The sequence below is a fragment of the Kogia breviceps genome, chromosome 2, assembly GCF_026419965.1.
Source record: "Kogia breviceps isolate mKogBre1 chromosome 2, mKogBre1 haplotype 1, whole genome shotgun sequence".
NCBI classification, from domain to species: Eukaryota; Metazoa; Chordata; class Mammalia; order Artiodactyla; family Physeteridae; genus Kogia; species Kogia breviceps.
The window spans coordinates 107,632,651-107,659,382 of NC_081311.1; the positions used below are offsets into that span (position 1 = coordinate 107,632,651).

Here is a 26,732-nt window from a genome sequence, read left to right on the forward strand (position 1 = left end):
ACCAGATTACAAACTTGAGATTTTGGTGATTTGGAAACAGTTCTCACAAACAGTCTTGTAGATACCTAGTTACAATTAAATTTAAAGTTGGCAAAATGGCTCATCCAAAAAAGAAAGAATCTACCCTGACAGTGCTTCTGCTGTACAAATTCAGTCTTGAAAAAATTTAATAATACTGTTAAATGAAATAACCTTAGATTTATTAAATGGCTGTTCTGACTAAGCACTTCTTCAATTTCTTGTATTATCTTTCTGATTATGTCTAATCCGTATTATTAAAGAATGCTTTCCTTTAACACAAATGCTATTTCAGATCACCTGTATAAAATAAAACTAGCCTGTTAAAAGCCGGTGCAATACTTTTCTGCTGAGCACTGTGTTTCCTTCTTGCTCTCTTCTCTGTTGAAGTGAAAGAGAGTTAAAAATAGAATATTCTTTGGAGCCCTCCGGGGAAGAGCCTGAGCCATCAGTTTATATTGTCCTAGTTCTCTCAGCTTGCAGAATTGATTGTGGTTTCCTCTGAAAGTGCTGGAAGAAACGGGATAATATTGCAACAGTGCAGTCCTTTAACAAAGGAGAATGTCAGTGTTAAATAATACCTTATATTGAGATCTGGGTGTTTATTCTGTTGTTTGGTATCACTTAATATAGGCATTGCTTGCTTTACAAAATAGATGCTATCCCACAATACTCACACATTTCTATAAAAGATATTCTATTTTCCTCTTACACCTAGGTTAAATCCAGATATATTACAGGAAGGATTTTTTTTTTTAAATTATGATGTACTGAAACACACTTTATTGAGGAAAGAATAATTTAGGTAGTAGCCAAGTTGCGGGTGTATTGAGCATCAGAATACTGGAAATACTCTTCTTGTAGCATTTTTCAAACATAGTGGTACTTTTCATTCTCTAGGAATCTAGTTTACCCTTCCTAATCTTCAACCTTCTCCCTCTTTTCCAGATCATTGGATTTTTTTCTCATACTTGGCAGTCTTCAAACTATACTTTTGAAACTATCAGAGCTATGTCCCTCCCTTCCTTTGGTCTGAATACTTAGATAATGAACCTGAAGCACAGTGCCACTTCTCTAATAAGTGCCACTGTAACAGTTGATGCTCTGCAGCCTGAATGTTTAAAGACAGGTTTAAAGCAACTTGAACAGTTCTTTAAGATGTAAATTTTATTAAGCAAGTGTGCATAAAGTGAGGCATGTTTGTAATTACATGGTCGTTTATGTTGCTAATAGGCTATTAATGATTTTGTCTTGCATAAACAATAGTAAGGGGCTAATCTTTAATTGGATTACTAGAATGATGTTATGCATTTCTTATCTTTTTTAGTGCTTTCCAAGTGAATATTTCTAGTTTTGCTTGTGATTATAGTAACTTTAATAACCAACATAGATCCCATGGTCTTATGTCATTCAAAACAAGTCCAATAATCTTTTTGCAGCATTTAATATTATGTTCTTCAGAGAGTATACTCTAAAATTATATACTTTGTAACTAGTTACTGGACTGTTGTTTGTTTTAAGTATTGGAATGAATGATCAAATATCATGACTTCTTGAAAAACAGTTCAGGTACCTGTCCTAATGCCAGTAGAATTTCCTTCCTGGGATACCAGCCATACAATGTATCAAATGTTAAATGATGCTTTTTAGTTTGTTGTGTTTTTTTTAAGTTAGAAAGATTCCTCAGTCCCTGACGGCTTCTAGTTCAGTGTGGGTCAAACCTCAAACCTGGTGGGTTTTCCTGCCTGGAATGTAAAAATGAATGTAAAGCTTATTCAGTATGTAGAAAAAGAGCCATTGCTTCACAAGAACTTGAAGGGTTCACCCCTGTTACAGGACATGCCCCTTTATATACACAGTGTCCAGGTTAAAGCTGGCATTGCCCCATTGGTAAAAGCACACTTCTTGGCAAAGCAGTTCAACTTTATGGAGAGGAGAGCCACATTTATGAAAATTCTGCTGGAGAGATCTTCTGTATACTCATCTGGAATATGGCAGGAGAGTATACGTTTTGAGCAAAGGCAGCCTTTGAGGTAAAATAGCAAAGCTAAAACCCAAAGAGGAACATTGGAGATTGACATGGAAATGCTCAGGCTGAGTGAGAGACCCAGACCAGGGAACATGGAACCTGAAATATGTCACCATTTGAGCCTCTTCTTCCCCTTCCCAGTTGTTTTATATACACGTGAAATCTTATTATAATGAGACAAAGAAATGTAACCTTGAAATAAAGAGGTCACAAACCATGCATCTTGGGAGTAGTGGAAACTCTGACACCTGGTCTTGTTTTCAGCCCGGAAGTTTGTATAGCTACAGTCTGGACTAACTGCTTAACAACCTTTCACTCTGATTCTGTTTTGGGTAACAACACTTAATACTCACAAATAATCTCCAAATGAAAAAAAAACTTTCCTGGTTGATTGACTATTTACAATAATTCTTTGTTTTCCTATAATTAAATTTCTGTTAAGACTTAGATTCTGTTTAACTTTACTTCTGTTAAGCTACAGTAAAAGTCTTCATTAACCAAAATTCTCAGGAAATGGAAGGAGGTCAGGTGTTTAGGTGTTCTGCTTATTTGAGCAGTATTACTGTAGTACTCTTTCTACTTCAGCATTTTTCCCTGAGAAAAGTAAAGTTTACAATCAGACTACTATGTGCAAATCCCAGCTACAGCACTTTAAAGCTGGTAACCTTGGACAAAATGTGAACCTCTCTGTGCTTTTGTTTTTTTTCATCTGAAAAATGGAGATAGTAAGACTTCATAAGATTGGGAGCACTAAAAGAGTTAACAGCATATGAAAGTGCTTAGAACAGTACCTAAAACCTAGTGAATGTCATGTAAGTGTTAGCTACTATTATTGCCTTGTCGTGCTATCAAAGAAATGATAATTATGTAGTATTCTAAATGAAAATGCTTACGGATTTGGGCTAAATTTGTGTTTGGGCTGGGTTGCAGTATGGAAACCAGAAGCTGACATAATTTGTCCTAAAACATTTAGTCTTTTTGTCTTGTAATCTTCTTGACGCATGCCTTCTTCCTAAAAGGCAATAGAGAGTTCAGATCAGCTGAGGTTTTTTCTCATCCTTTGATTGTTAACTTGAGGTCTAAATATGTTCTAAGAAAATTTACTTAAATACTTCCTTCCCATAGCTTTGTAAAATCCCTATTGATTAGCTATGGAAACATTGCATGGAGAAGGGTTTTGAAACAGAATGTGTCATATGGTCCATTTCTAAAAACAATGTAAGTGGGTATGTATGTTGCTATCTATGCAGGGAAAATAAGGCTAACCATGTATACAACATGTAAATAGTGATTATCTACAAGTGACTGTTGTGCAAAAATGGTTTTTTCCACCCTGACTTTTTCCCTTTTTTGTATTTTCCAAATTTTCTTCCGTGAAAACCTATTTTAAAATCAAATAAAGCTTTTTCAAAGGTGTTTTTAATGTCCCTTTTTCCCCAGCAGTGTTCAAATTAAACCTTCATTTCAAGCTTTACATATTAGATATAAACTAAAACAGTTCTGTTCTTCCTTATCAAGTAAACACTTTGAGGTTAATTACATGAAATCTGTGATTCGGCGGCTATGCATTTTTTAAGGAGAGGCATAATGAGTGATCCATGATTCTAGACTGAGGTGATTTGTATCATGGGATTAAGTTTCATTTTAATGAAAAGGCAAATATGTTTAACCTTATTATATAAACATGTTATCTTAAAACTTTAGTACTGCTTTTGCTATCAAAAGCCATTCACTAAACATGGACAGTGAGAAACTGGCCATTCCTTCTCAGTCAGCCTGGTTTTGTGTAGAAGCATGTATTATTTTGATTCCATTCTGTTAAGAATATGTTCTTCCTCGCTGTTTACTTAGTAAGTATAAATATTAGGTGCCCACTTTTTTGGCTTATTTGCTTGATAACCAATATGGATATTTTGGGATTTTTTTTCCTTTAACAGGGTGGGTAGGGTGTTAAAAGCTTCTAACCCTGCCCTTAAAAAGCACACCATTTCTATTTTGGGGGTTTTTAAAACGTGTACACAAGCCATGAGAGAACAGTTAACAAGAACAATTTTATGTCACCTGTCGAGTTTTAAGAAATATGGAATAAGGCAATGAACAAAATTATAAGAAGATTAATAAGAGAGCTTCTTAGGAAGATATTTTCTATTCAAGTGTTTGACATTCTTATTTTTATCAGCTCCACTGTTATTTAAAAACATGTTCCCAGTTTATTTGTGCTACTTCTGAATGTAGTACTAATATTAGTTATTTTTTCTACTTTCACAGTCTTTAAAATCTGGAACCTCTCAGTAGTTCTCACTGCTCTTCTACTTGTAAAATCTCTGGTTCTCCACCAATATTCTGCCTTCATCTTCCACTTTTCTTCCCTGTTCCTCAAACACGTTACTCATTTTTTACTTTTTCCAGACCTTTTCTTTAAGTCCAGGCTCATATGTTACTTGCTCTGTGAATATCAGCCAGGATTAACTTCTCTCTCTTAATTTCATAATGCCCTATTTATTCTGCTATTCTGTTATGGTGTCATGGCTAAGAATGCCTAATTTCAAAGATAGAGACCATGTTTCACTCACCTTTTATCACCCTCCAGGCACATCTTGAGCTCACAGCATCTTTACATAACCGTCTGTGACAAATGAGGCGCTAGAATCAGATGTTTTAGATTTTATGTTATTTTTCACATTTTCAAAATGTGATGTTTGTGTGGAGATATATATATATATATACATTAGTAGGAATGGATATTAGTGGAGTTAAGTTTGCATTAAAGAATCTGGAATACCATTGGAAATTTATCAGTGCACATTCCATGATGTAGTGTCCAGGTGATGCTACATTAGACCACTGTGTCATGAAATCTATAGCTATTTATTGAAGTTTTCTGTGTCAGATTTTTTTTCATGAGAGGGAGCTTCAGGCAGGAGGCAAACAAGGTGAACCTCCAAATACTGGCAATGAATAAAATACAAAAATAGTTTGAAAAGCACTTGAGTTTCTTAGGGGGACATGACTAAGTCAAGGTATTTAAGTCACATTATGTTACAGTGAATTCTGCTAGGTGGTCACATTTTTCTTTTTAATTTTAGTGGACTGTAATTCTGACAAGTCCATTGTAAGAAGTTACTTTCCCAGTCTATAAAGAGCTGACCCCAAATTCTGACCCTGCAATAGATGTATGTGTGGGTGTGTGGGTGTTCAGAGGTGGTGTTTCCAACACAAAAAAGGGTCTTCACATATCCCATTTCCATTCCTGCCCTTTCCATTTGCTGCCATTTGAAACATGGCAATAAAGCACTGTTGCCATAGAAATAGCATCATTTTATAAAACCCTTCACTATTAAAGTATTCACTATAACTCGATTTGTACTTGATTTTTACTTTGTTGTTAATATGTTGCTTAGTTATTGGATATGTTTTGTATTCATATCTTTAGAAAAGGTTGATGCTAGAATTTATTCAATTATTTAGTTAGCCATTGAGTGGAATCATTGAGGCTTCCAGGCAACTGCAGTGATACCCTTGTCCACAGTCAATACCTGAGATGGGATCTTTGCCATTTCCGTTGCTTTAGGGATTAATAAGGATGGAGATGAAAACTGATATTTATAAGATAGCAAAATAGATTTATGGTGCTATCAGAGAAATCATTTCACTGACCTTTAGTTGCAGAAGTTTGTATAGGCAGTGCTATAATTTGGTTTATCTTTGTAGAAGCTTTTTAGATACCCTGATTAGAAGGTCAGTTATTTATTTTTATCTGGTTTCTTTTTTAAAAAACAAAACAAAAAAAGGATTTGTGGTAGTTTTTAGTAATTTACGTAAGTCTTGAACTAACTGGTTTACTTAAAGGAATCCTCTTAGGGTCAGGAGACACATATTGTACAATTCATATTCACTACTCAAAGCTTATCATTGTGGATTCTTATTAAATAACTGATAAATTCACTTAATAAAAGTATGTTTATACTCTTAACTTACTAGTTAAATTACCAACAGTGCCTTCAGTTTAGGAAGAACTGTCCCTTAGGTTTTTGATTTGTGAACTTTGGGCAGATTGCTTAACCCCTCTAATGATCGGTTTCTCTGTTAAGTGACCTTAATAATATAATAAGGAAATAACCTTAAAAATTGCTAGGTAACTCAGTTTTTCCTTGTGCCCTTGACACATTCCTAATATAAGGATTCGTATCTTAGTGTGGTTTTTCAAACATACAACTATTCTATAAAAGTGGTTCCCCCCTTCCATGATTTTCAGTCTCCAGAAGGACTAGTTCTACCACTACCAACTCAAAACGCTCCATTTTTTAACAAGAGGCCCTGCATTTTGCTTTTGCACTGGGTCCCACAAATTATGTAGCCAGTCCTGGTCCACAGAAACTATTTTAAATAACAGACTGTACTATACACTAACTAGTAATTGTGTATATAAACCAAGTCTGTGGCCCTATAAATTTCCTCAACTACAAAGGAAATCTTTGTACCCAAATTTTATTTGAGTGTTATTTTGGGAGGGTGGGGAGGGTAGCTGACTTGGGTTACCTACATAGTAAACCTTTTAAATGTTAGCTCTCATAACAGAAGATTTTTGAGACTTGCTGTTTAAACAAAACTCTGTCATCTTAGAACACAAAGTACTTGCTTAAAATACAAAAACATACTGCTAGTGAAATAAATTAAATTCAAAGCAGGATTTAACTCACTGTGCCATTACAGGTTATCAAGTTATGCCCAACCAGCAGCAAAACTACCAGGGGATAGTTGGAGTTCAGCAACCCCAGAGTCAGAGCCTCATTGGTGGCCAGCCCAACAGCATTGGAAATCAGATTCAAGGAGTGGTTATCCCCTATCCTTCAGTGCCATCATATCAGGTACGTGGTCACTCTTACCTGCATTGGGTAGAGGGGATTTTGAATAACTAAAATGTGTAGCTACATTCTTCTCCTTTTTAATATGGGCAAAATGCTTCTGTAATACGTAACTTTATAGTCTTAAGAGTTTTATTAGTCATTGCAGCTTTGTTCTGTCCTCACTTATTGCATTATTCATTCACTTCATTAACTTTTAGAAAAAAAATATCTGAACCATATTAATTTTGAGAAATAAATTTTTCTGGCATTGTCTGTGTTTCCAGCTATTCAGTACGTAAGTATCGATATATGAGCAAGTGTCTTATGCTATTCTTCAGCTCCTTAGAAAATCTTCTTGAGGAGAATGGAATGGGAGGGAAAAGTAAAGGTGGAGGTAGGCATATGAAATTGAGTACTGATTATAAGTCAGTGTTTATAGAATAGAGAAGGGTGTGCAATTTCCCATGCTGGAACTGAGCTTTTTCCCCCTCACTAAATCAAAAAAAGGAATAGTAAGTATGTCATATATTGAAAATGTCATGGATTTTAATTTATAGTTCTAAAGTAGAAATACCTACTGTTTCATGAATAAGTCAGATTTCTTTAGCCCATCTATGGCACATTTCCAAAAATTTATTTTACCTTCCCTTACCTTTCTGGAATAACCTGCAAGTGAGTTTGTTTTATTAGCCTCATGGTTTCCCATAACTGACTCGAATATTAAGAAATCCAAAGGCCATTGTCATTCATCTCAACAAGGTGAAAATAATCTAGCTGGGAAGATAAATGTACATCTAAACACAATTGGTGATAATATACAGACCACTAACTGAAGGAATTATGAAATATGGCCATGAATAGCTTAGGGACTTAATACAGAAGTCTTCTAGAAAGGTATAAACCTTTAATTAGCTCTTAAAAAAAATTATGGGCATAAATTAGTTAAGGTATTCTGAGGATGGGGAAGGATATGAGCAAAGGAGGTAGCATATTCTTGTAATTCCAGAAAATGAAAATTGTAATTAAAATGTAAAATGTGGAATTGTTGAGGACTTTTGAGCACTAAGAATAGGCCTACTTTTGAAGCCCCCTGATAATAGAAAGCAACTAAGGAAAAAAGAAGATACATCATGAAACTAGATTTTATATCTTTCTTTTCTCTCAAATCCTCCATGCTTTTTACTCCAGTCCACCTTGCTTAAGCCGAGGCCCATGAGGCTGCCCATCCTCTACTTCCTCTGTAGCTAGACGTTAGATAGGATCACTACCAAGCCAGGAACTCTCCCTTCTCAAGGACCCTGGTGAAGCTACCTAATCTAGTCTGCTGAGCATCTGTTAGATGCCCAGGCACTGTGTGAATAAAATCTCCCTTGAAATATAAGTTTAGGGACTTCCCTGGTGGTCCAGTGAGTAGGACTCTGTGCACCCAGTGCCAGGGGCCTGGTTCAATCCGTGGTCAGGGAACTAGATCCCGCATGCATGCTGCAACTAAGAGTCCGCATGCCGCAACTAAAGATCCTGCGTGCCAAAACTAAGACCCGGCACAGACTAGACTAAACAAATAAATAAACAAATAAATAAAAGAAGGATTAGTTTAACACTGGAAAATTAACTGGTGGATTAACTATTAAAAAAAAGAAATACAAGTTTAAAATAAATTACATCCTTGTTAGTGTAGTTTTTTTAAATGGAGCTAAATACTGAAAGTGTTTCAGAGCTAAGACAGTTATTATCATTTCTATAGCATACTTTTTTACAAGTTAGAAGTTATTTTCTCATGGTATTTCATGTAATCCTTCCACTGGATGAATGATTGTGAGAAGTATTGCTCTGATAAGCAATGAATGACAGGCTGCATCATGCTTCCTACTACATTTGGTTAGATAAGCTAGGTGGTAATAAACTGCCATCTAAAAAATAAGCCCAGGGCTTCCCTGGTGGCGCAGTGGTTGGGAGTCCGCCTGCCAATGCGGGGGACACGGGTTCGTGCCCCGGTCCGGGAGGATCCCACATGCCGCGGAGCGGCTGGGCCCGTGAGCCATGGCCGCTGGGCCTGCGCGTCCGGAGCCTGTGCTCTGCAACGGGAGAGGCCACAGCAGTGAGAGGCCCGCGTACCACAAAAAAATAAAAACTAAAAAATAAGCCCAAGGGAATTCCCTGGCAGTCCGGTGGTTAGGACTCGTTGCTTTCACTGCCGAGGGCCTGGGGTCAACCCCTGGTCGGAGAACTGAGATCCGTGCATCACGGCTGAAAAAATAAAAATAAAAATAACATTTTAAATTAACAAATAAATAATAAGCCTGAAAAGTCATCTATTCAGTAGAGTATATTCTGCAGCTGTACATTCTCAAGTGCGGTTTCCTCTCTTCTGGTACGTCAGTTTTTTTCTTTACCACTAGTTACAAATTTATTCTGTAGCTTAAATCATCTAGATTGAGTTGTCATTTTTCCTAGATCTGCCTTGCATATACACTAACTTAGATACAGTCAGAAATAATATTAGGATGTTACACTGCCTCAGTAGACAAAAAGACTGAAATATATTTTGTCATAAAAAATTGGATAAATCAAACCAACAACTTTATCTTTGCAGCTGAGCCAAATTGAAAGTAGTTTAAGAGATTACTGTGTATTTTGAAAGGACTAGTTACATTTTAGAAACATGTTATATAGGCAAGACTTAGAAGTTAATCATCAACTTATAAATCACAGATCCCAGGTATAGAGAATAATGAAGTGGTTAAAGAACTAAGGCTCTGGAGCCAGTGGGCATAGGTTCAAACCCTGACTTTTCTCCTCACTAGCTGTACAACCTTGGGCAAGTTATTAACCTCAATTTTTAACCCATTCTATAAAACAAGGATGATAAAAGTAACTTACTAGGGTTGTTAGGAAGACTTGATGTAATAATATACATAAAGTTCTTGGAACAGAACCTGAACACGGTAGTAAGTACTCAGTAATGTTAACTTTGATTGTCATCACTGTTACTACTGTTACTGTCATTGCTAATCCTGTTGCTGACATCATCATCAGAAGCTTTTACACAGGCTTTATTTACCAAAATCATTGTAATGCAACTAATGTGGTGCACTTGTAAATTACAAAACCATTATGCCGTTGTGGTTTCTATTTTAGAAACTGTGGAAACTAGAAAAATGAATCCATTATGTTCATGTGGTTTGGGTTTTTTTGTTTTTTTAAATTTATTTATTTTTGGCCACATTGGGTCTTCATTGCTGTGCGTGGGCTTTCTCTAGTTGCAGCGAGCAGGGGCTACTCTTCGTTGTGTTGCACGGGCTTCTCATTGCAGTGTCTTATATTGTTGCGGAGCACGGGCTCGAGGCGTGTGGGCTTCAGTCATTGTGGCGTGAGGGCTCAGTAGTTGTGGCTTGCAGGCTTAGTTGCTCCACAGCATGTGGGATCTTCCCAGACCAGGGATCAAACCCGTGTCCCCTGCATTGGCAGGCGGATTCTTAACCACTCCGCCACCAGGGAAGTCCTGATTATGTTCATGTGGTTTCTATGTAGATGAATGTGGAAAACAGAGAATTGAAAGATCCACTGTTCATCAGATGACTGCTGTGCTAGATCCTGTAAATGGAGATTATAATGGAGATAATACCCCTCCTGAGGTAGAGGTGGCATCCCGTTTTTGCAGATAATGAACTCTAGGGCCTCAGAATCTGAGTTAAGTCATTTGCCCAGTGTCACATATATAGTAAAATTGATGGAGTCGGTATCACATCTAGATATCTTAAGCTTCAGAGCTCACACTTTCTGATCCAGTTATCTCACTAGTACCCTATCTGAGTTTTACTTAGCTCTACCTGAGGTAAATTGCATTACTCTTTCCATGTGAAAGGGTCATCCTTATTTGGAAACTGTTTCTTTTTTAAAATAACTTCTGAGACTTCCCTGGTGGCGCAGTGGTTCAGAATCCGCCTGCCAATGCAGGGGACATGGGTTCGATCCCTGGTCCGGGACGATCCCACATGCCGTGGAGCAACTAAGCCCATGCACCACAACTGCTGAGCCTGTGCTGTAGAGCCCGCGAGCCACAACTACTGAACCCGCCTGCCACAACTTCGGAAGCCCCCACACCACAACGAAGAGTAGCCCTGGCTCTCTGCAACTAGAGAAAGCCCATGTGCAGCAACAAAGACCCAACGCAGCCAAAAATTAAATAAATTTTTAAAATAAAAATAATAAAATACCTTCTACTTTGGGATATGAGTCATAACTCCTAGCCTACTGTACTATTGATAAATGCTAGCCAAAAACAATAACCAGCTAAAAAGAACATTGAAATAAAGTGGTAATGGTGTAACTAACTTAGCAGGACAGCCTGTTGGCAGTTTTAGCTTATTCCTAACTGCTCACACTTGAAAGTTTATGGAGACTGGAGACATTAACATTTGCAAGGTTTTAAAGAACATTTCTGCCTTTAAATTGCCTTTCAAATTTTAGGTTTCACTGCCTCAAGGTTCCCAAGGAATTGCCCATCAGACTTATCAACAGCCTGTTATGTTCCCTAATCAGTCTAATCAAGGATCTATGCCTACAGCAGGAATGCCAGTTTACTATAGCATCATTCCACCTGGCCAACAAAATAATTTAAGGTGAGTATGAATAAAGAGCCTGATCTTATAGCTCCTCATTGTTTATCAGGATTGTGGTCTGTGGCTAATTTTAAAGTTGCATAAGGGGCATTACCTGAGATCATTCTCTAATCTAGAATAGAAAAACTACCATAACAATCTATTTATCTAGCATTTCTTTTAACAAAATCAGTATATGCAAGGCATTCCATATGTAAACCAATGGAGAATCAAGTTTTCTCTCATGTGCCTGAAAGTAGTAGTCCAGAGTCTCCTTTTACTCACCCAAGTGGAATCAATAGTTGGCCATAGATCTTAGAGTCAAGAGCGTTTATGTGTTAAAACTTAAGGTTTTTGTAAGAGTCTGGGGAGAATGTATTTCCTGTATATAACTTCAAGAGCAAAATATCTTGCTGGACTCTTTCAGGCTCTGGGGAGCTCCTTTTTCATCAGTAAGAGGAGGGAGGCACATGAGAAGCAAATGATAGTAGGTCTATATTAAAGCAAGTCGTTAAGTATTCCATTAGCTACTTAACTTGAAAGAACAGAAACTTCTCTGATAAGCCTAATGTGTTAAAAAAAAAAAAAAAAGTCTTCCTTTGAATTGGGTACTTTTAGTCTGCTGTTCAGAGTGGATTACAGTCTTTCATTTTATTCTCATGACATTTCTGTAAGGTTGCCAGAGTAGCCTTGGTGCTCTTTTTAATAAGGGGTCTGAAGGTAGAAATTGCTGATAAGAGGTTGTCACCCAGTTATGGTTACAGATGGTATTTAGGGGTGAAGAAGGGATTGCAGTACTTGCTTCATTGAATCTGCTTGGGAAAATGGGGACTTGACTCTCATTTTATTTGTTGTCATAAACACACATACATACACACCTGAGGAACTCATATTTCCTCCTCTCTGTGGATACCACAAACTGAAAAGGCCCAGGCTTTTTAAATAATAAGTTGGTGGAAATCTTACAGGCAACTCTGGAGTTTTATACAATGATGAGCCCCAGCTCTTTTGTGGTAGAGCTGCTGCACAGTGAAAATGTAAAAAAAATTTTTTTTTTGGCCTCACTGTGCAGCACGCAGGATCTTAGTTCCCTGACCAGGGATTGAACCTGCGTCCCCTGCAATGGAAGCACGGAGTCTTAACCACTGGACTGCTAGGGAAGTCCCGAAAATAGAAATTTATACTGTATTAAAATTTCCCATTATTTTTTAAAGCCTTCCAGGTGATTCTTCTGGCAATAAGAGTTGAGACTCACTGATCTATGCTAACCAGCCCTTTTTTTCATCTGTACGCTTCAGCTATGCACAAGTCGCCATAACCCAGTAATATTTTACACATTTGCAAGAAAGTCATATCTGTCATTGTAAAATTTCATCCAAGACCCAGTGTCCTAAGGTAAAACTGTGTCGATTACTTCATACCAGCAAGTATAATAAATCTCAGTTTGTTCAAAGGGGGAAAGTATATCTTAAACTCTAAGCTATAGGGTCCTGATCCAAACACTCATGTTTTTACTAAAACATTACCAGATTATAAGATTTCTATAAGAACACTAAGTGAGCCTTTGTTCTGAAAAATGTCTTCCTTAGCTTGAGTTGCTTAGCAATCCGTGGAATTTGAATTATCTTTACTTTCAGCTCAATCAGTCAGTTATCACTGAGGCAATTTTGTGTTTGGATTGGATTGTGTTGTTATGTGTACTATGAGGATTTAGCATAGCCTGATACAAATCATGTGTCTTGTCACTTTCAGCAAGCCATGTACCGGTCAGAGAAACTAGCTTTACAACAAATCATGGTATTTCTGTCAGTCTACGATGTAGAAAAAAAACTAATTTCATTCCTACAGTCTGCAAAAATGGGCAGGCTAGTTGGATAATATTTTCAAAATGCTCCCATTTGGGGTTTTTTTTCCTCCTGTATTACCATTTATTTTCCCATTTTTATCTTGAAACTCAAAAGGAGAATATACTTTTGTCTTTGATCTGCAATCTCAAAGGGCTAGCATACAGAGAGGGGAACTTGAAGAGACTGTAACCTTTATTTTTCAGAACTCCAAAAAGAAGGCTTCACAGAATCTTTATGAAATAATGAAAAAGAAAACCTACTTTTAACTCTTTTTCCCTTTTCCATCGGCATAGTCTGTTTCTCCTCATTTTGTAAACTAGTATTCCTCTAGTGTCCCCTTTGTCTTACTTCTGGAACTGTCTTGGATTCATTTAATTTCTCCTAAACTTCTAGTTTTGCATTTTGGTTTTTTGTTTGCCTCAGCCATTCTTTGAAATAATTGTCAATAACAAAGTCTCAATCTGAACCACATGTTTTAGTGAAATTTTACTTCTGTTGTTGTTGTTATTAAAAGGGAAGTTGCTAACACTTAGCCTAGAGAAATAAAATGTAATAAGAAAGTTACTTCTGGTGCTAAAACATTGCCTTTTCAGAATGTTTATTTTCTCTTCATTGGATATAACAGCTTTTATTTATCAGCAAAATTAATTAGTAAATTAAGTTATATGGACAAAAATAATGTTAAATAGGAAGGGAAGAGGATGCTTATAGCTATTCCATTTCTTGTAAACTCACCAAAAATGAGTGATAATAGTAATTTTTTAAATATAAATTTATTTATTTTTGGCTACATTGGGTCTTTCTTGCTGCGCATGGGCTTTCTCCAGTTGCCGTGAGCAGGGGCTACACTTTTTTGAGGTGCGCAAACTTCTCATTGCAGTGGCTTCTCTTGTTGCGGAGCACGGACTCTAGGCGCATGGGCTTCAGTAGTTGTGGCATGCGGGCTCAGTAGTTGTGGCTCATGGACTCTAGAACGCAGGCTCAGTAGTTGTGGCGCACAGGCTTAGTTGCTCCACGTCATGTGGGATCTTCCTGGACGAGGGCTCGAACCCGTGTCCCCTGCATTGGCAGGCAGACTCTCAACCACTGCACCACCAGGGAAGTCTCTATTTTATTTTATTTTTTATTTTTTATTTACTTTTTTTTGGAAGTCTATTTTAGATTGATAATTTTTAAGTAGATACCTTTAAAGAATAAGGAGGAGAAGTGATATTTCATGCAAAAATCTTTTCATTTTTCAGTTTCTCTCAGTGAGTTTCTATTGGGAAAAATAATCCTACATCTACATTTTGTCCGTTAAGAGAGTGTTTTCTCTATTTAACTTGTTTGGGTCTTCCTGATTATACATACAATACAGAGTCATTGTAGAAAATTTGAAAATATAACATTTTCAAAATGTAAAAAAGGGTGAAAAAGCAAATCAGCTACAATCTCACCACTCAGAGATAATCACTGTTAAATTTTGGTGTCTTCATTCAAGTCATTTTTCAGTGTACACATAATATGTGAACTTTGTTAGGAATCATGTATTCTAAACATTATATTTTTAATTACATTGTTCATGAGCTCTGGTTTAAAAATTAAGCCAGGGACTTCCCTGGTGGCGCAGTGGTTAAGAATCCACCTGTTAAGGCAGGGGACACAGGTTCAAGCCCTGGTCCGGGAAGATCCCATGTGCCGTGGAGCATCTGAGCCTGTGTGCCACAACTACTGAGCCTGTGCTCTGGAGCCCATGAGCCACAACTACTGAGCCCGCATGCCACAACTACTGAAGCCTGCGTGCCTAGAGACCATGCTCCACAACAAGAGAAGCCACCACAATGAGAAGCCCGTGAACCGCAACGAAGAGTAGTGCCCGCTTACCACAACTAGAGAAAGCCCACACGCAGCAACAAAGACCCCATGTAACCAAAAATAAATAAATAAATAATTTGTAATGAATGAATGAATAAATAAATAAATAAGCCAGCCCCACAATGTGGCCAAAATAACAAATAATGAACTCTAAGAAGGAAATTACAAGTTTTGCAGTTCATGAAGTCTTACAGATAAAAGATCAAGAAGTGTATTTATTCAAAAATAGGTAGTACTTTTTTGAAAGACAGAAGGGAAAGAACTTATGTAAGGAGAAATTCAGTTAGTTTTTTTTTTTTTAAGCATAAGGAAAAAGGAGTACATCTCTTAATCTTCCCACCCACTTTTGAATTATTTGTTAGATTTTTTACAGCTTTCTTCCTCAAGTAAATTTTAAGCTTTTCCAAATTGTTTCTCAAAATCCATCCTGACTTTCTTCACAGCCCAAGAATTTGAGTGGCTTGCCATTTTATTTGTTATTTCTTCAGGCCATAGGTAACCTAGATAACAAGCGATCCCCTGAGATACTCCAAGTTTAGGAAGCAGAAAAGGTTTGTGTTGGAAGTGCCCCTCTGGCATATTCTATTTATTTTATTTTGTGAATAATTTCTGTTCCCTGAGAGTGTGTTTTACACTGCTGTGTAAAACAACTCCTGTGTTTCACACTCCTGTGTAAAACAACTCCTGTGTTTTACTTATCAGTGTTGGGGACAACATCAGACATGTCGATGAAAGGATCTTAAAAACCTACATCCTCTTGATTTCCATTTCCAGCCATGATAGAGTAATAGAAACCAAATTTATCCTCCTACCATAACTTTAAAACTAGAGACAAATACATGAAACAACAGTTTTCATTAGGCAGTGAGGGACAGTAAACCCTGAGAGAGGGAAAAAAAACAAGTGAGTCTTACAATTGCCCCAGCTTCCTGCCTGGGGAGAGTTTCCTAGCCACATCTCAGGGAGGAGGAACCCAAGCAAGACCCTCTGTCTAAGTTAAGGAGATGGAATTGGAGTCCAAGGAAGCCAAGGTGGCTTAGAGTTTGCAGGGCAGAATACTGAAGAGAAGAGGGTTACAAAGAGGTTGCTCTGGGTATCTAAGTGGGACCCTTTTGAGTCTTAGTTGATTGCTGACTGGTGCATTTATGTGCAAAAACTCCCCAAAGCCGGGAAAAGAACCACTCAAAAGGAACAGGCAGAACAATCCCTGGAGCTCACACGACAGGAACAGTTTAAATTCCTACCAGCCAGTATGTCAAAACCTCATAACACATGAGGCATTGAGTAGAGGACGTAAAAGAATACTGTTTCAGTAGTGGAGGACAATTAGCCTTAGATTAAAAGCTGCTCTGGTCCTGCCTTTTAAACAAGCAGGACCCAAAAGGATTAAATTGTCTCCAGATAAGCGTGGCTCAGAACAAAGCTCAGAAATATTATTTAAAAATATAAGGCGGGGGCTTCCCTGGTGGCGCAGTGGTTGGGAGTCCGCCTGCAGATGCAGGGGTCACGGGTTCATGCCCCGGTCCGGGAAGATCCCATGTGCCGCGGAGCGGCTGGGCCCGTGAGCCATGACCGCTGAGCCTGCGCGCCCGGAGCCTGTGCTCCGCAACGGGAGAGGCCACAACAGTGAGAGGCCCGCATACCGCAAAAAACAAAGCAAAAAAAACAAAAAAAAAATACAAGGCGGACTTCTCTGCTGGCGCAGTGGTTTAGAACCCGCCTGCCAATGCAGGGAACACGCAGTGAGAAGCCTGCGCACCACAACAGAGTAGCCCCCACTCGCCGCAACTAGACAAAGCCTGCGCACAGCAATGAAGACCCAACACAGCCAAAAAAAAGAAAACAAAAAAAAAACCAAGGATATCCAACAGTCAACAAGGTTAAATTCATAATGCCTGGCATCCAATCAAAAATGAAGTATGCAAGGAAGTAAGAAACTAATAAGGCCAATAATGAGGAAAAATCAGTCAATTGAAACTGACTGAAACAATGCCAGTATAAAATTCAGACAGAGAAAAAGGACTAGGAAATAATGAACAGAGCATCAGTGCTTTTCAGGGGGCCTAATGCATGTGCAATTGGCATCCTCCAAAGAGAGGAAAAGGGCAGACAAAAAGATATTTGAATAGTAATGGCTGAAATGTTTCAAAATTTATGAAAATTATAAACCTGCAGATCCAAAAAGTTCAACAAACTCAGGCAAAAGAAATATAGAGGAAACTTTTCAAAACGTTATAAAGGGAAAATTGTAAAAGTAGCCAGAGAAATAAAGACACGTTACATATAGAGGAACAAAGATAAGAATTCGATAGACTTCTTGTTAGAAACAATACAAGCCAAGAAGACAGTGGCACAACATCTCTATTTGGAGTTATGAAAGAAAAAACAGAATTCTATACCAGTAGAAATATTTTTCAGAAACAAATATGAAATAAAGACTATTTCATACATGCACAAACTGAAACAATTAATCACCAGCTTACCTGCACTGCAAGAAATGTTAAAGGAAGTCTTTCAGACAGTAAGAAAATTATACCAGATGGAAACTGGCTACACAACAGAATAAAAATGAAAAGTCAAAACAATATACTAACTGGGAAATCAAATATCTGAAAAAGTACTTATGTAGAGAGGATATGAAGAATTCTCAAACCTCAGTAATTAAAAAAAAAAAAAAAACACCTTCAGAAACAATTTGTTTAAAAAGTTAAACCTACGTGTGGAGCACTCCTATACAACAGAGGTACATGGTGAAGAAAAGTGTGGAAACTTAGTGATGTTCTTTTCTTAATCCAAATGGAGGTTACATAGAATGTATAATATATTTCTGGGTACTCTTGTTGTATATATATTTCAAACCCCTAAATAGGTAATAAAATCATTAACTTTGGGGGAAGACTTTAAGAGATAAGGTGCAAGAGAATGGGAGGAGAGGAACTGGAGACACTAAATAAAGACAACTTTTGAGAATTGCATCCCTAAAGGGGAGCATTGAATTTCAGTAGTATATGGGAGGGGAAAATGAGGTTAAGAGAGAGTGTCCTGTTCTTAATTGAAAAAAGAAGTGTTTGTATGCTGTAATGAAAGACAGCAGAAAGAGGTGTGTTGCTATAGGAGAGGGGGGTAGAGTTGTAAGGTCCTCAAGGAGGATGAGAGTAAACACTCAAATGGAGGTCGGTTAGCCATAAATAAGATGCAGAGGATTCGCGTATGGTAAATGGAGGAAAAGCAGAGTGCATGGGCTCAGCTATTAGTATGTAGATAGGTGTGGTGAAGAGTTTATGAAGATACTCTTCTGATTGCTTTATTTTTCTCACTGATTTAGGATTCAAGATATGAAGTGCATTATCAAAGAGTAGATGAATGTTTTAAAGGTTGTTTTGATATGAAGATTCAGCACAGGTACATTAAGACAGATTTCAAAAAGAAAGCATCAAGATATGGGGAAGTGTGACAGATGTCTGATAAAAGCTTATAAACATTTTTATCACTTCTGTATGTTCTAGAATGATAATATTAATGATAATTATTTGTGGAGTTCTAGAATGAACTCCACAAATAATTCATGGAAATAAGTAGTTTACCCACCTGACAAGAACTAATAATAAATTATCACATGAGAAAATGTTCACTCTCCCCAACAATCTTAAGAAATGAGAATTAAAGCAACCTTAACCAAAAAAGGAGGACAAAACAGTTAACACTAAGCAGAGACACAGACATTGCTGGGTGCTAGGCATATGAAAACTGATTCTATAAATCAGTCTGATGATATTTGACAAAACATGAAACTGCTGTACTTTTTAATTCTGTAATTCTACCTCTAAAAGGTTTACCACCAATATAATCCACCCCCAAAATTAAAATTGCTCCAAAAACAAGTTGTAAAAAATGTTGTTATTCATGGGAAAATCCAACAAAAATGATCCAAGAGAAAATATGGAGTAACCTTTGAATAGTTTACTTTCATTTTTAATTTTTATTTTTTCTGCTAGGCTAATTAAATTTGGTTTAAATTCTAGTGAAATTTGCCCAGGTTGTCACAGATGGTGAATCAGTCATTGGGACTAATGAGATTCAGAGTGCTTGTTTTTTGTTACCTGCTTCAGTCTCTTTAATTCATTATTGAAGAATTAAACGTGTGATACCCAGACTACTATAGTCCCCAAATGGATTATATCGATTACTTACAGCATCTTCAGGGAACACAGCACATGTCTACTAAGTAATGTTATTACGTTCAGGAAGTTTGTTTGACTATCACTGGCAGTAAGACGTCAGATGGTTTAAAAAGGCAGAAAACCAAAGCACACCTTGCCAAATATTCATAAATTTTCAATGACATCATGTTTAGTAGTCACTAAAAACTGTAGCACGTGTGAGACTTGCTCTTCAAGTGAACTAATTATTGCTTAAGAAGAATACAGTGGGTCCTATTCTCCCATCAAAAAAAATAATAATTTGAAATAACAGTCATAATATTTGCAAAACCATAAAGAGAAGAGATGAATGATAGCACTGACATTTTTATGTAGGGTTTTGAATACTATTACTTTTCCTACCTCATCAGCCTTTTGTGGGTGACTTCATGTAATATGACTTCTTTGTGTGTACCTTTTATATATGCACCATTTTTGTCCGTTCTACTATTTCCTTATTTATCTTCTTTGTAAACAGCATTATTGAGATAAAATTCATATACCATACAATTCACCCACTTAAGTGTACTGCTGAATAGTTTTTCATATATTCACAGATGTGCAGCAACCATCACCACAGTCAACTTTAGAACATTTTTCTCTCCAGAAAAACAAACAAACAAAAACCCTGAAGTAGAAGCAAACCAAGTGTCCATCAGCAGATAAATGGATAAATTAAATGTGGTATACACATACAGTGGAATATTATTCAGTTTCTAAAAGGAAGGAAATTCTGTCACATGCTACAACATGGATGAACCTTGAAGACATTATGCTTTGTGAAGTAAGCCAGTCAGAAAAGGACCAATACTATATAATTCTACTTATTTGAGTTACCGAGGGTCATCAAATGAATAGAATCAGAAAGTAGAATGGTGGTTGCCAGGGGCTGAGGAAAGGAGGAACGGGGAGTTGCCATTTAATGGGTCCACTTTCAGTTATGCAAGATGAAGAGTTCTGGAGACGGTACTGATTGTGAAACAGTGTGAATGTGTTTAATGGCAGTGAGCTATATGCTTAAAACAATTAAGTTGGCAAATTGTATGCTATGTGTATTTCATCACAGTTTTTAAAATTTTAATGTGAATGTACTGATGAAGGGGAAATAAAAAGAAACTCCATACTCTTTAGCTATCACCCTCCAACCCCTCCACCACCACCATCATCTCCTAGCTACTAATCTACTTTCGGTCTCTGTAGAGTTCCCTGATACGGACATTTCATATCAGTGGAATTATGTGTAGTCTTTTGTGACTGGCTGCTTTCACTCAGCATAATGTTTTTAGGGTTCATCATGTTGTAGCATATTACCAGTAGGTTATTCCTTTTTATAGCTGAATAATACTCCATGGTAGGGATATATCACATTGTGTTTATCCATTTGTCGGTTGATGGACATTTGGGTTGTTTCCACCTTTGACTACTGCTGTAAACGTTAGTTTGTACATATTTGTGTAGACATCTGTTTTCATTTCTCTTAGGTATATACCTAGGAGTGGAATCACTGGGTCATGTGGTAACTGTATGTTTAATCATTTGAGGACGATGTTTTCCAAAGCAGCTGCAATGTTTTACATTTCCATAAGCAGTGCATGAGTGATCTAATTTCTCCACATGCTTCTTTTTTTTTAATAAATTATTTACTTTATTTTGTTTATTTTTGGCTGCATAGGGTCTTTGTTGCTGCACGCGGGCTTTCCCTAGTTGCAGCAAGCGAGGGCTACTCTTCATTGTGGTGCACGTGCTTCTCACTGCAGTGGCTTCTCTTGTTGCAGAGCACGGGCTGTAGGTGTACAGGCTTCAGTAGTTGTGGTGTGCAGGCTCAGTAGTTGTGGCACATGGGCTCAGTAGTTGTGGCGCTCGGGTTCTAAAGTGCAGGCTCAGTAGTTGTGGTGCGTGGCCTTAGTTGCTCTGCGGCATGTGGGAATCTTCCCCGGGCCAGGGATCAAACCTGTGTCCCCTGCATTGGCAGGTGGATTCTTAACCACTGCGCCACCACGGAAGTCCTCTCCACATCCTTTAATACTTGTTAATTATCTGACTTTTTTATTATAACCGTTCTAGTAGGTGTGAAGTAATATCTCGTGATTTTGATTTTGATTTTCCTGATGACTAATAATACTGAATGTCTTTTCATGTGCTTTTTAAGCCATTTGCATATTTTCCTTGGAGAAACGTGTATTCAGATCATTTGCTCAATTTAACTGGGTTGTGTGTCTTTTTATTGTTGAATTGTAAGAGTTCTTCATATATTCTGGTACAGGTCCCTTAACAGATATATAATTTGTATATATTTTCTCTCTCTTTCTGTGGGTTGTCTTTTCACTTTCTTGATGCAGTCCTTTCAAGTACAAAAGTTTTTCACTTAGATGAAATCCATTTTATCTTTTTTTCTTTTGTTGCTTTTGGTATCATATCAAAGAATTTATTACCAGGTCTGTGATCACAAAGATTTATGTCTATATCTTCTAAGAATTTTATAGTTTTCGGTTTGACATTTAAATCTTTGATCAATTTTTAGTTTATTTTTTATATGGTATGAGGCAAGCATCCAACTTCATTGTTTTGCACATAACTATTTAGTTTTCCCAGTGCTATTTGTTGAAAAGACTGTTCTTTCCCCATTGAATGGTCTTGGCACCCTTTTTGAAAATCAGATGATCATAGATGTCTGGGTTTATTTCTGGACTGTCAGTGCTCTTCTACTAATTGTTTATCCTGTGCCAGTGCCACACTGTATTGATGAAGTTTTGAAATCAGGATGTGTGAGTCCTCCAGTTTGGTTCTCTTGTCAAGATTGTTTTGGCTATTTTGGGTCTCTTGCAGTTCCATATGAATTTTGTAATCAGTTTATCCATTTCTACAAAGAAGTCAACTGGGATTCTGATGGAGATTGTGTCAAATCTGTAGATTAATTTGGAGAATTGGCATCTCAACTGTGTTAATTTTTCCATTCCATGAACATGGGATGTTTTTCAATTATTTAGATCTTTAATTTCTTTCAACAATGTTTCTGTAGTTTTTAGAGTTAATTTTTCACTTGTTTTATTAAACTTATTCCTACGTGTTTTATTCTTCATGATGATACTATGAATGGAATTGTTTTAATTTCATTTTGATTGTTCATTGGAAGTGTATAGAAATGCAGATTATTTTTTGTGTATTGATCCTGTATTCTACAACTTTGTTGAACTCATTTACTAGTTATAATACTTTTTAAATAGATTTCTTGGGATTTTCCATATACATGATCTTGTCATATGTGAAGGAATTGTTTTATTTCTTCCTTTTCAATTTGGGTACCTTTTATTTCATTTTCTTGCCTCATTGCCCTGGCTAGAACCCTTAGTACACTCTTCCATACAAGTAGTGAGAGCTGACATCCTTGTCTTCTTCATGACTGGACAGCATTCAGTCTCCCACCTTAATAAAGATGTTAGTTGTGGATTTTTCATAGGTACTCTGTATCATGTTGAGAAAATATAATTGATTACATTAATTGGTTTTCATGTATTAAATGACCTGGCATTCCTGAGATAAATCACACTTGGTCAGATTTTAGCATTTATATTCATGAGAGATACTGGTCTGTTGTTGTCTTGTGGTGCGTTTGTCTGGTTTTAGTATTAGGGTAATATAGAATGAGTTGGGAAGTGTTCTTTTCTATGTTTTGGAAGAGTTTATCAAGAATTATTGTTAATTTTTCTTTAAATGTTCGATAGAATTCAGTGATGAAACCTTCTATGCAGGGGCGTGTGTGTGTGTGTGTGTGTAAGTTGTTTTATGATTACGAATTAAATCTCTTCATTTGTTATAGATCCATTCTGATTATCTGTTTCTACTTGAGTTTGTTTTGGCAGTTGGTATATTTCCGGGAATTTGATCTATTTTCTTGGTATACAATTTTTCATACTATTTTATTATCCTTTTTATTTCTGTAGTCTAGTAATCTCCCCTCTTCATTTCTGATTCTGGTAATTTGAGTTTTCTCTCTTTTTTTCTTGGTCAATTAAACAAAAAGTTGTCAATTTTGTTAATCTTTTCAGTGAACCAGCTTTTGGTTTTTATTGATTTTCATCTTGTTTTTCTGTTCTCTATTTTGTTTATTCCCATTGTAATCTTTCTTATTTACTTCCTTTGGTTTGCTTTTGGCTTGGTGATCTGTCCCCCAGCCCTCCACCCAATGTCTTAAGATGAAAGTGTAGGTTATTGATCTGAGATCTTTCTTCTTTTTAATATTGGCATTTACAGCTATAAGTTTCCCTCTAAGCACTGCTTTAGTGGCATTCCATAAGATTTGGCATGTTGTATCTTCATTTTCGTTCATCCCAAAGTATTTTCTGGTTTCTATTTTGATTTCTTCTTTGACCTATTGGTAACATAGTATTGTGCTGTTTAATTTCTACTTACTTGTGTGTGTCCCAGGTTTTTTCCTGCTGTTTATTTCTAATTTCATTCCATTGTGGTTGGAGAACATACTTTTAAATTTACTGAGGTTCATTTTATGGCCCAGCATATGGTCTATCCGGGAGAATATTCCATGTACACTTGAAAAGATTGTATATTCTGTTATTGTTGGATGAAGTGTTCTGTAGATGTCTCTTAGGTCTAATTAGTTTATAGTGTTGTCCAGGTTTTCTGTTCCTTGTTGATCTGCTGCATTGTTGTTCTATTCATTATTGAAAGTGGAGTGTTGGGAATTCTCTGGCAGTCCAGTGGTTAGGACTCCCTGCTTTCACTGCTGTGGGCCTGGGTTCAATCCCTGGTCTGGGAACTAAGATCCCATGAGCTACACAGTGCGGCCAAAAAAAGGAAAGTGGAGTATTGAAATCTCCAACTACTCTCATTGAATTGTATATTTCTCCTTACATTCTTTTCAGTGTGTGTTTCGTGTATTTTGGTGCTTCTTTACTAGGAGCTGATACGTTTACAACTGTTATATTTCCCTGACCCTTTTTCATTATGAAATGCTTTCTTTATCTCATACAGTTTTTGTTTTAAAGTCCGTTTTGTCGGATATTAATATAGACATACCAGCTTTCTTGTGGTTACTGTTTGTGTGATATATCTTTTACCATCCTGTTATTTTCAGCCTTTGTGTCTCCTGTAGACAGCATATAGTTGGATCATTTTTTATCCTGACCATCTCTGTCTTTTGATAGAATCATTTAATCCATTCACATTTAATGTTATTATTAATGTATTTGGCTTATGTCTGCCATTTTGCTTTTTGTTTTCTATCCCCTGTGTTTGTTTTTTAATTCTTCCTTTTCCTGTTTTCTCTTGCATTAAATGAATATTTCCTAATGTAGCATTTTAATTTCTTTCTTTTTTACTTTTCTAGAGGGTTTTTTGTTAGTGATTTTTCTAGGATTTACCATATATATCTTAACTTATCCAAGTCAGCTTCTGATTTACACTAACTTAATTCTAGTGATATAAAGAAAAGTTACTCCTACACTGCTCTATTCTCTTTCCTCCCTTTTTCTGGTATTCTTGTTATATATATTATATTAATATTACAAACACAATACATTGTTATAACTATTACCTTACCATCAGTAGGCATTTCCTTAGCCCATACAGCTTTGTTCCCACCCACATCCTTCATGCTATTATTGGCAAATATGTTACATTTCTATATGTTATAGGCCCAACATTACATTATATACATATTATTTTATACACTTGCCTCTAAAATCAGAAGAAAGAAGGGAAAATATGCATTTCTACAGTCTTTCCAATTACATAATTACCTGTTCTTTTTTTTTTTTTTTTGTGGTACGTGGGCCTCTCACTGTTGTGGCCTCTCCCGTTGCGGGCCACAGGCTCCGGACGCGCAGGCTCAGCGGCCATGGCTCACGGGCCCAGCCGCTCCGCGGCATGTGGGATCTTCCCGGACCGGGGCACGAACCTGTATCCCCTGCATCGGCAGGCGGATTCTCAACCACTGCGCCACCAGGGAAGCCCCAATTACCTGTTCTTGGTTGTATTAGTCTGCTCAGGCTCCCATAACCAAATGTCATAGACTGGGTGGCATAAACAACAGAAATTTATTTTCTCACTATTCTGGAGACTGGAAATCCAAGATCAAGGTACCAGCAGGGTTGATATCTGGTGAGGGCTCTCCCCTTGGTTTACAGATGGCCACCTTCTCATTGTCGGCTCATTTGGCCTTTCTTCAGCCTGTGCAAGCAGAGAGAGAGCAAGTTCTCTGATGTCTTTTCTTATAAGAGCACTAATCTCATTGGACCAGGGCTCCACCCACATGACGTCATCTAACCTAGTTACCTCTTCATGGCCCCATCTTCAAATACCATTACATTGAGGTTAGGGTTTCAACATATGAATTTGGGAGGGATGCAAGCATTCAGTCCATAATACTGTACTCTTTATCTTTTTGTGTTTGTTCTAATTAGTGCCTATTGTAAATAGCCTATTGCTGGCAACAAATTCACAGTTTTTATTTACTAAGGAAAGTCTTGGTTTTGCCTTCATTTTGAAAAATAGCTTTGCGGGATATAGGAATCTTTGTTAACAGGTTTTTCCCTTGACCATTTTGAATATGTTTTCCCACTGCCTTCTGACCTTCATCTTGTCTGCTGGGAAGTTAGCTATTAATCTTACTGGGATTACATTATAAGTAACTAGTCAGGGCTTCCCTGGTGGCGCAGTGGTTGAGAGTCTGCCTGCCGATGCAGGGGATGCGGGTTTGTGCCCTAGTCCGGGAAGATCCCACATGCTGTGGAGCAGCTAGGCCTGTGAGCCATGGCCACTGAGCCTGCACGTCCAGAGCCTGTGCTCCGCAACGGGAGAGGCCACAACAGTGAGAGGCCCACGTACCGCAAAATAAAAAAATAAGTAACTAGTCATTTTTCTCTTGCTTTGTGTCTTTGACTTTCAGCATTTTTACTATGGTATCTCTTCTTTGGATCTCTGCATTTATTCTGCTTAGAGTTTGTTGAGGTTTCTGGATGAGTCGGTTATTGTTTTTCAATAAATTTGGGATGTTTTCAGCCATTATTGCTTGGAATGTCTTTTCTGCTGCTTTCTCTCCTCTCCGATAATCCCATTATACATGTGTTGGTTTGTTTAACAACACCCCACATTTCTCTGAAGCTCTTTTTTCTGTGTTCCTTTTTCTCTCTGTTCTTTAACTTCTATAATCTCTTTTTTTTTTTTTTTTTTTTTTTTTTGTGGTACGCGGGCCTCTCACTGCTGTGGCCTCTCCCGTTGTGGAGCACAGGCTCCGGACGCGCAGGCCCAGCAGCCATGGCTCACGGGCCCAGCTGCTCCGCATTATGTAGGATCTTCCCAGACCGGGGCACGAACCCGCG

The 26,732-nt window shown here is 37.3% G+C and overlaps 1 protein-coding gene across 8 annotated transcripts in view; it reads left to right on the plus strand.

Annotated features, from left to right (window-relative positions):
• R3HDM1 (R3H domain containing 1) overlaps window positions 1-26,732 on the plus strand; it is a 121,939-nt gene that overhangs the window by 73,176 nt on the left and 22,031 nt on the right. For all 8 annotated transcript variants that reach the window (XM_059053657.2, XM_067025918.1, XM_059053658.2 and 5 more), the window contains 2 exons: window positions 6,761-6,915; window positions 11,365-11,516. In XM_059053657.2, coding sequence (XP_058909640.1) covers window positions 6,761-6,915; window positions 11,365-11,516 — 307 coding nt within the window. The remainder of the gene's footprint in view (window positions 1-6,760; window positions 6,916-11,364; window positions 11,517-26,732) is intronic.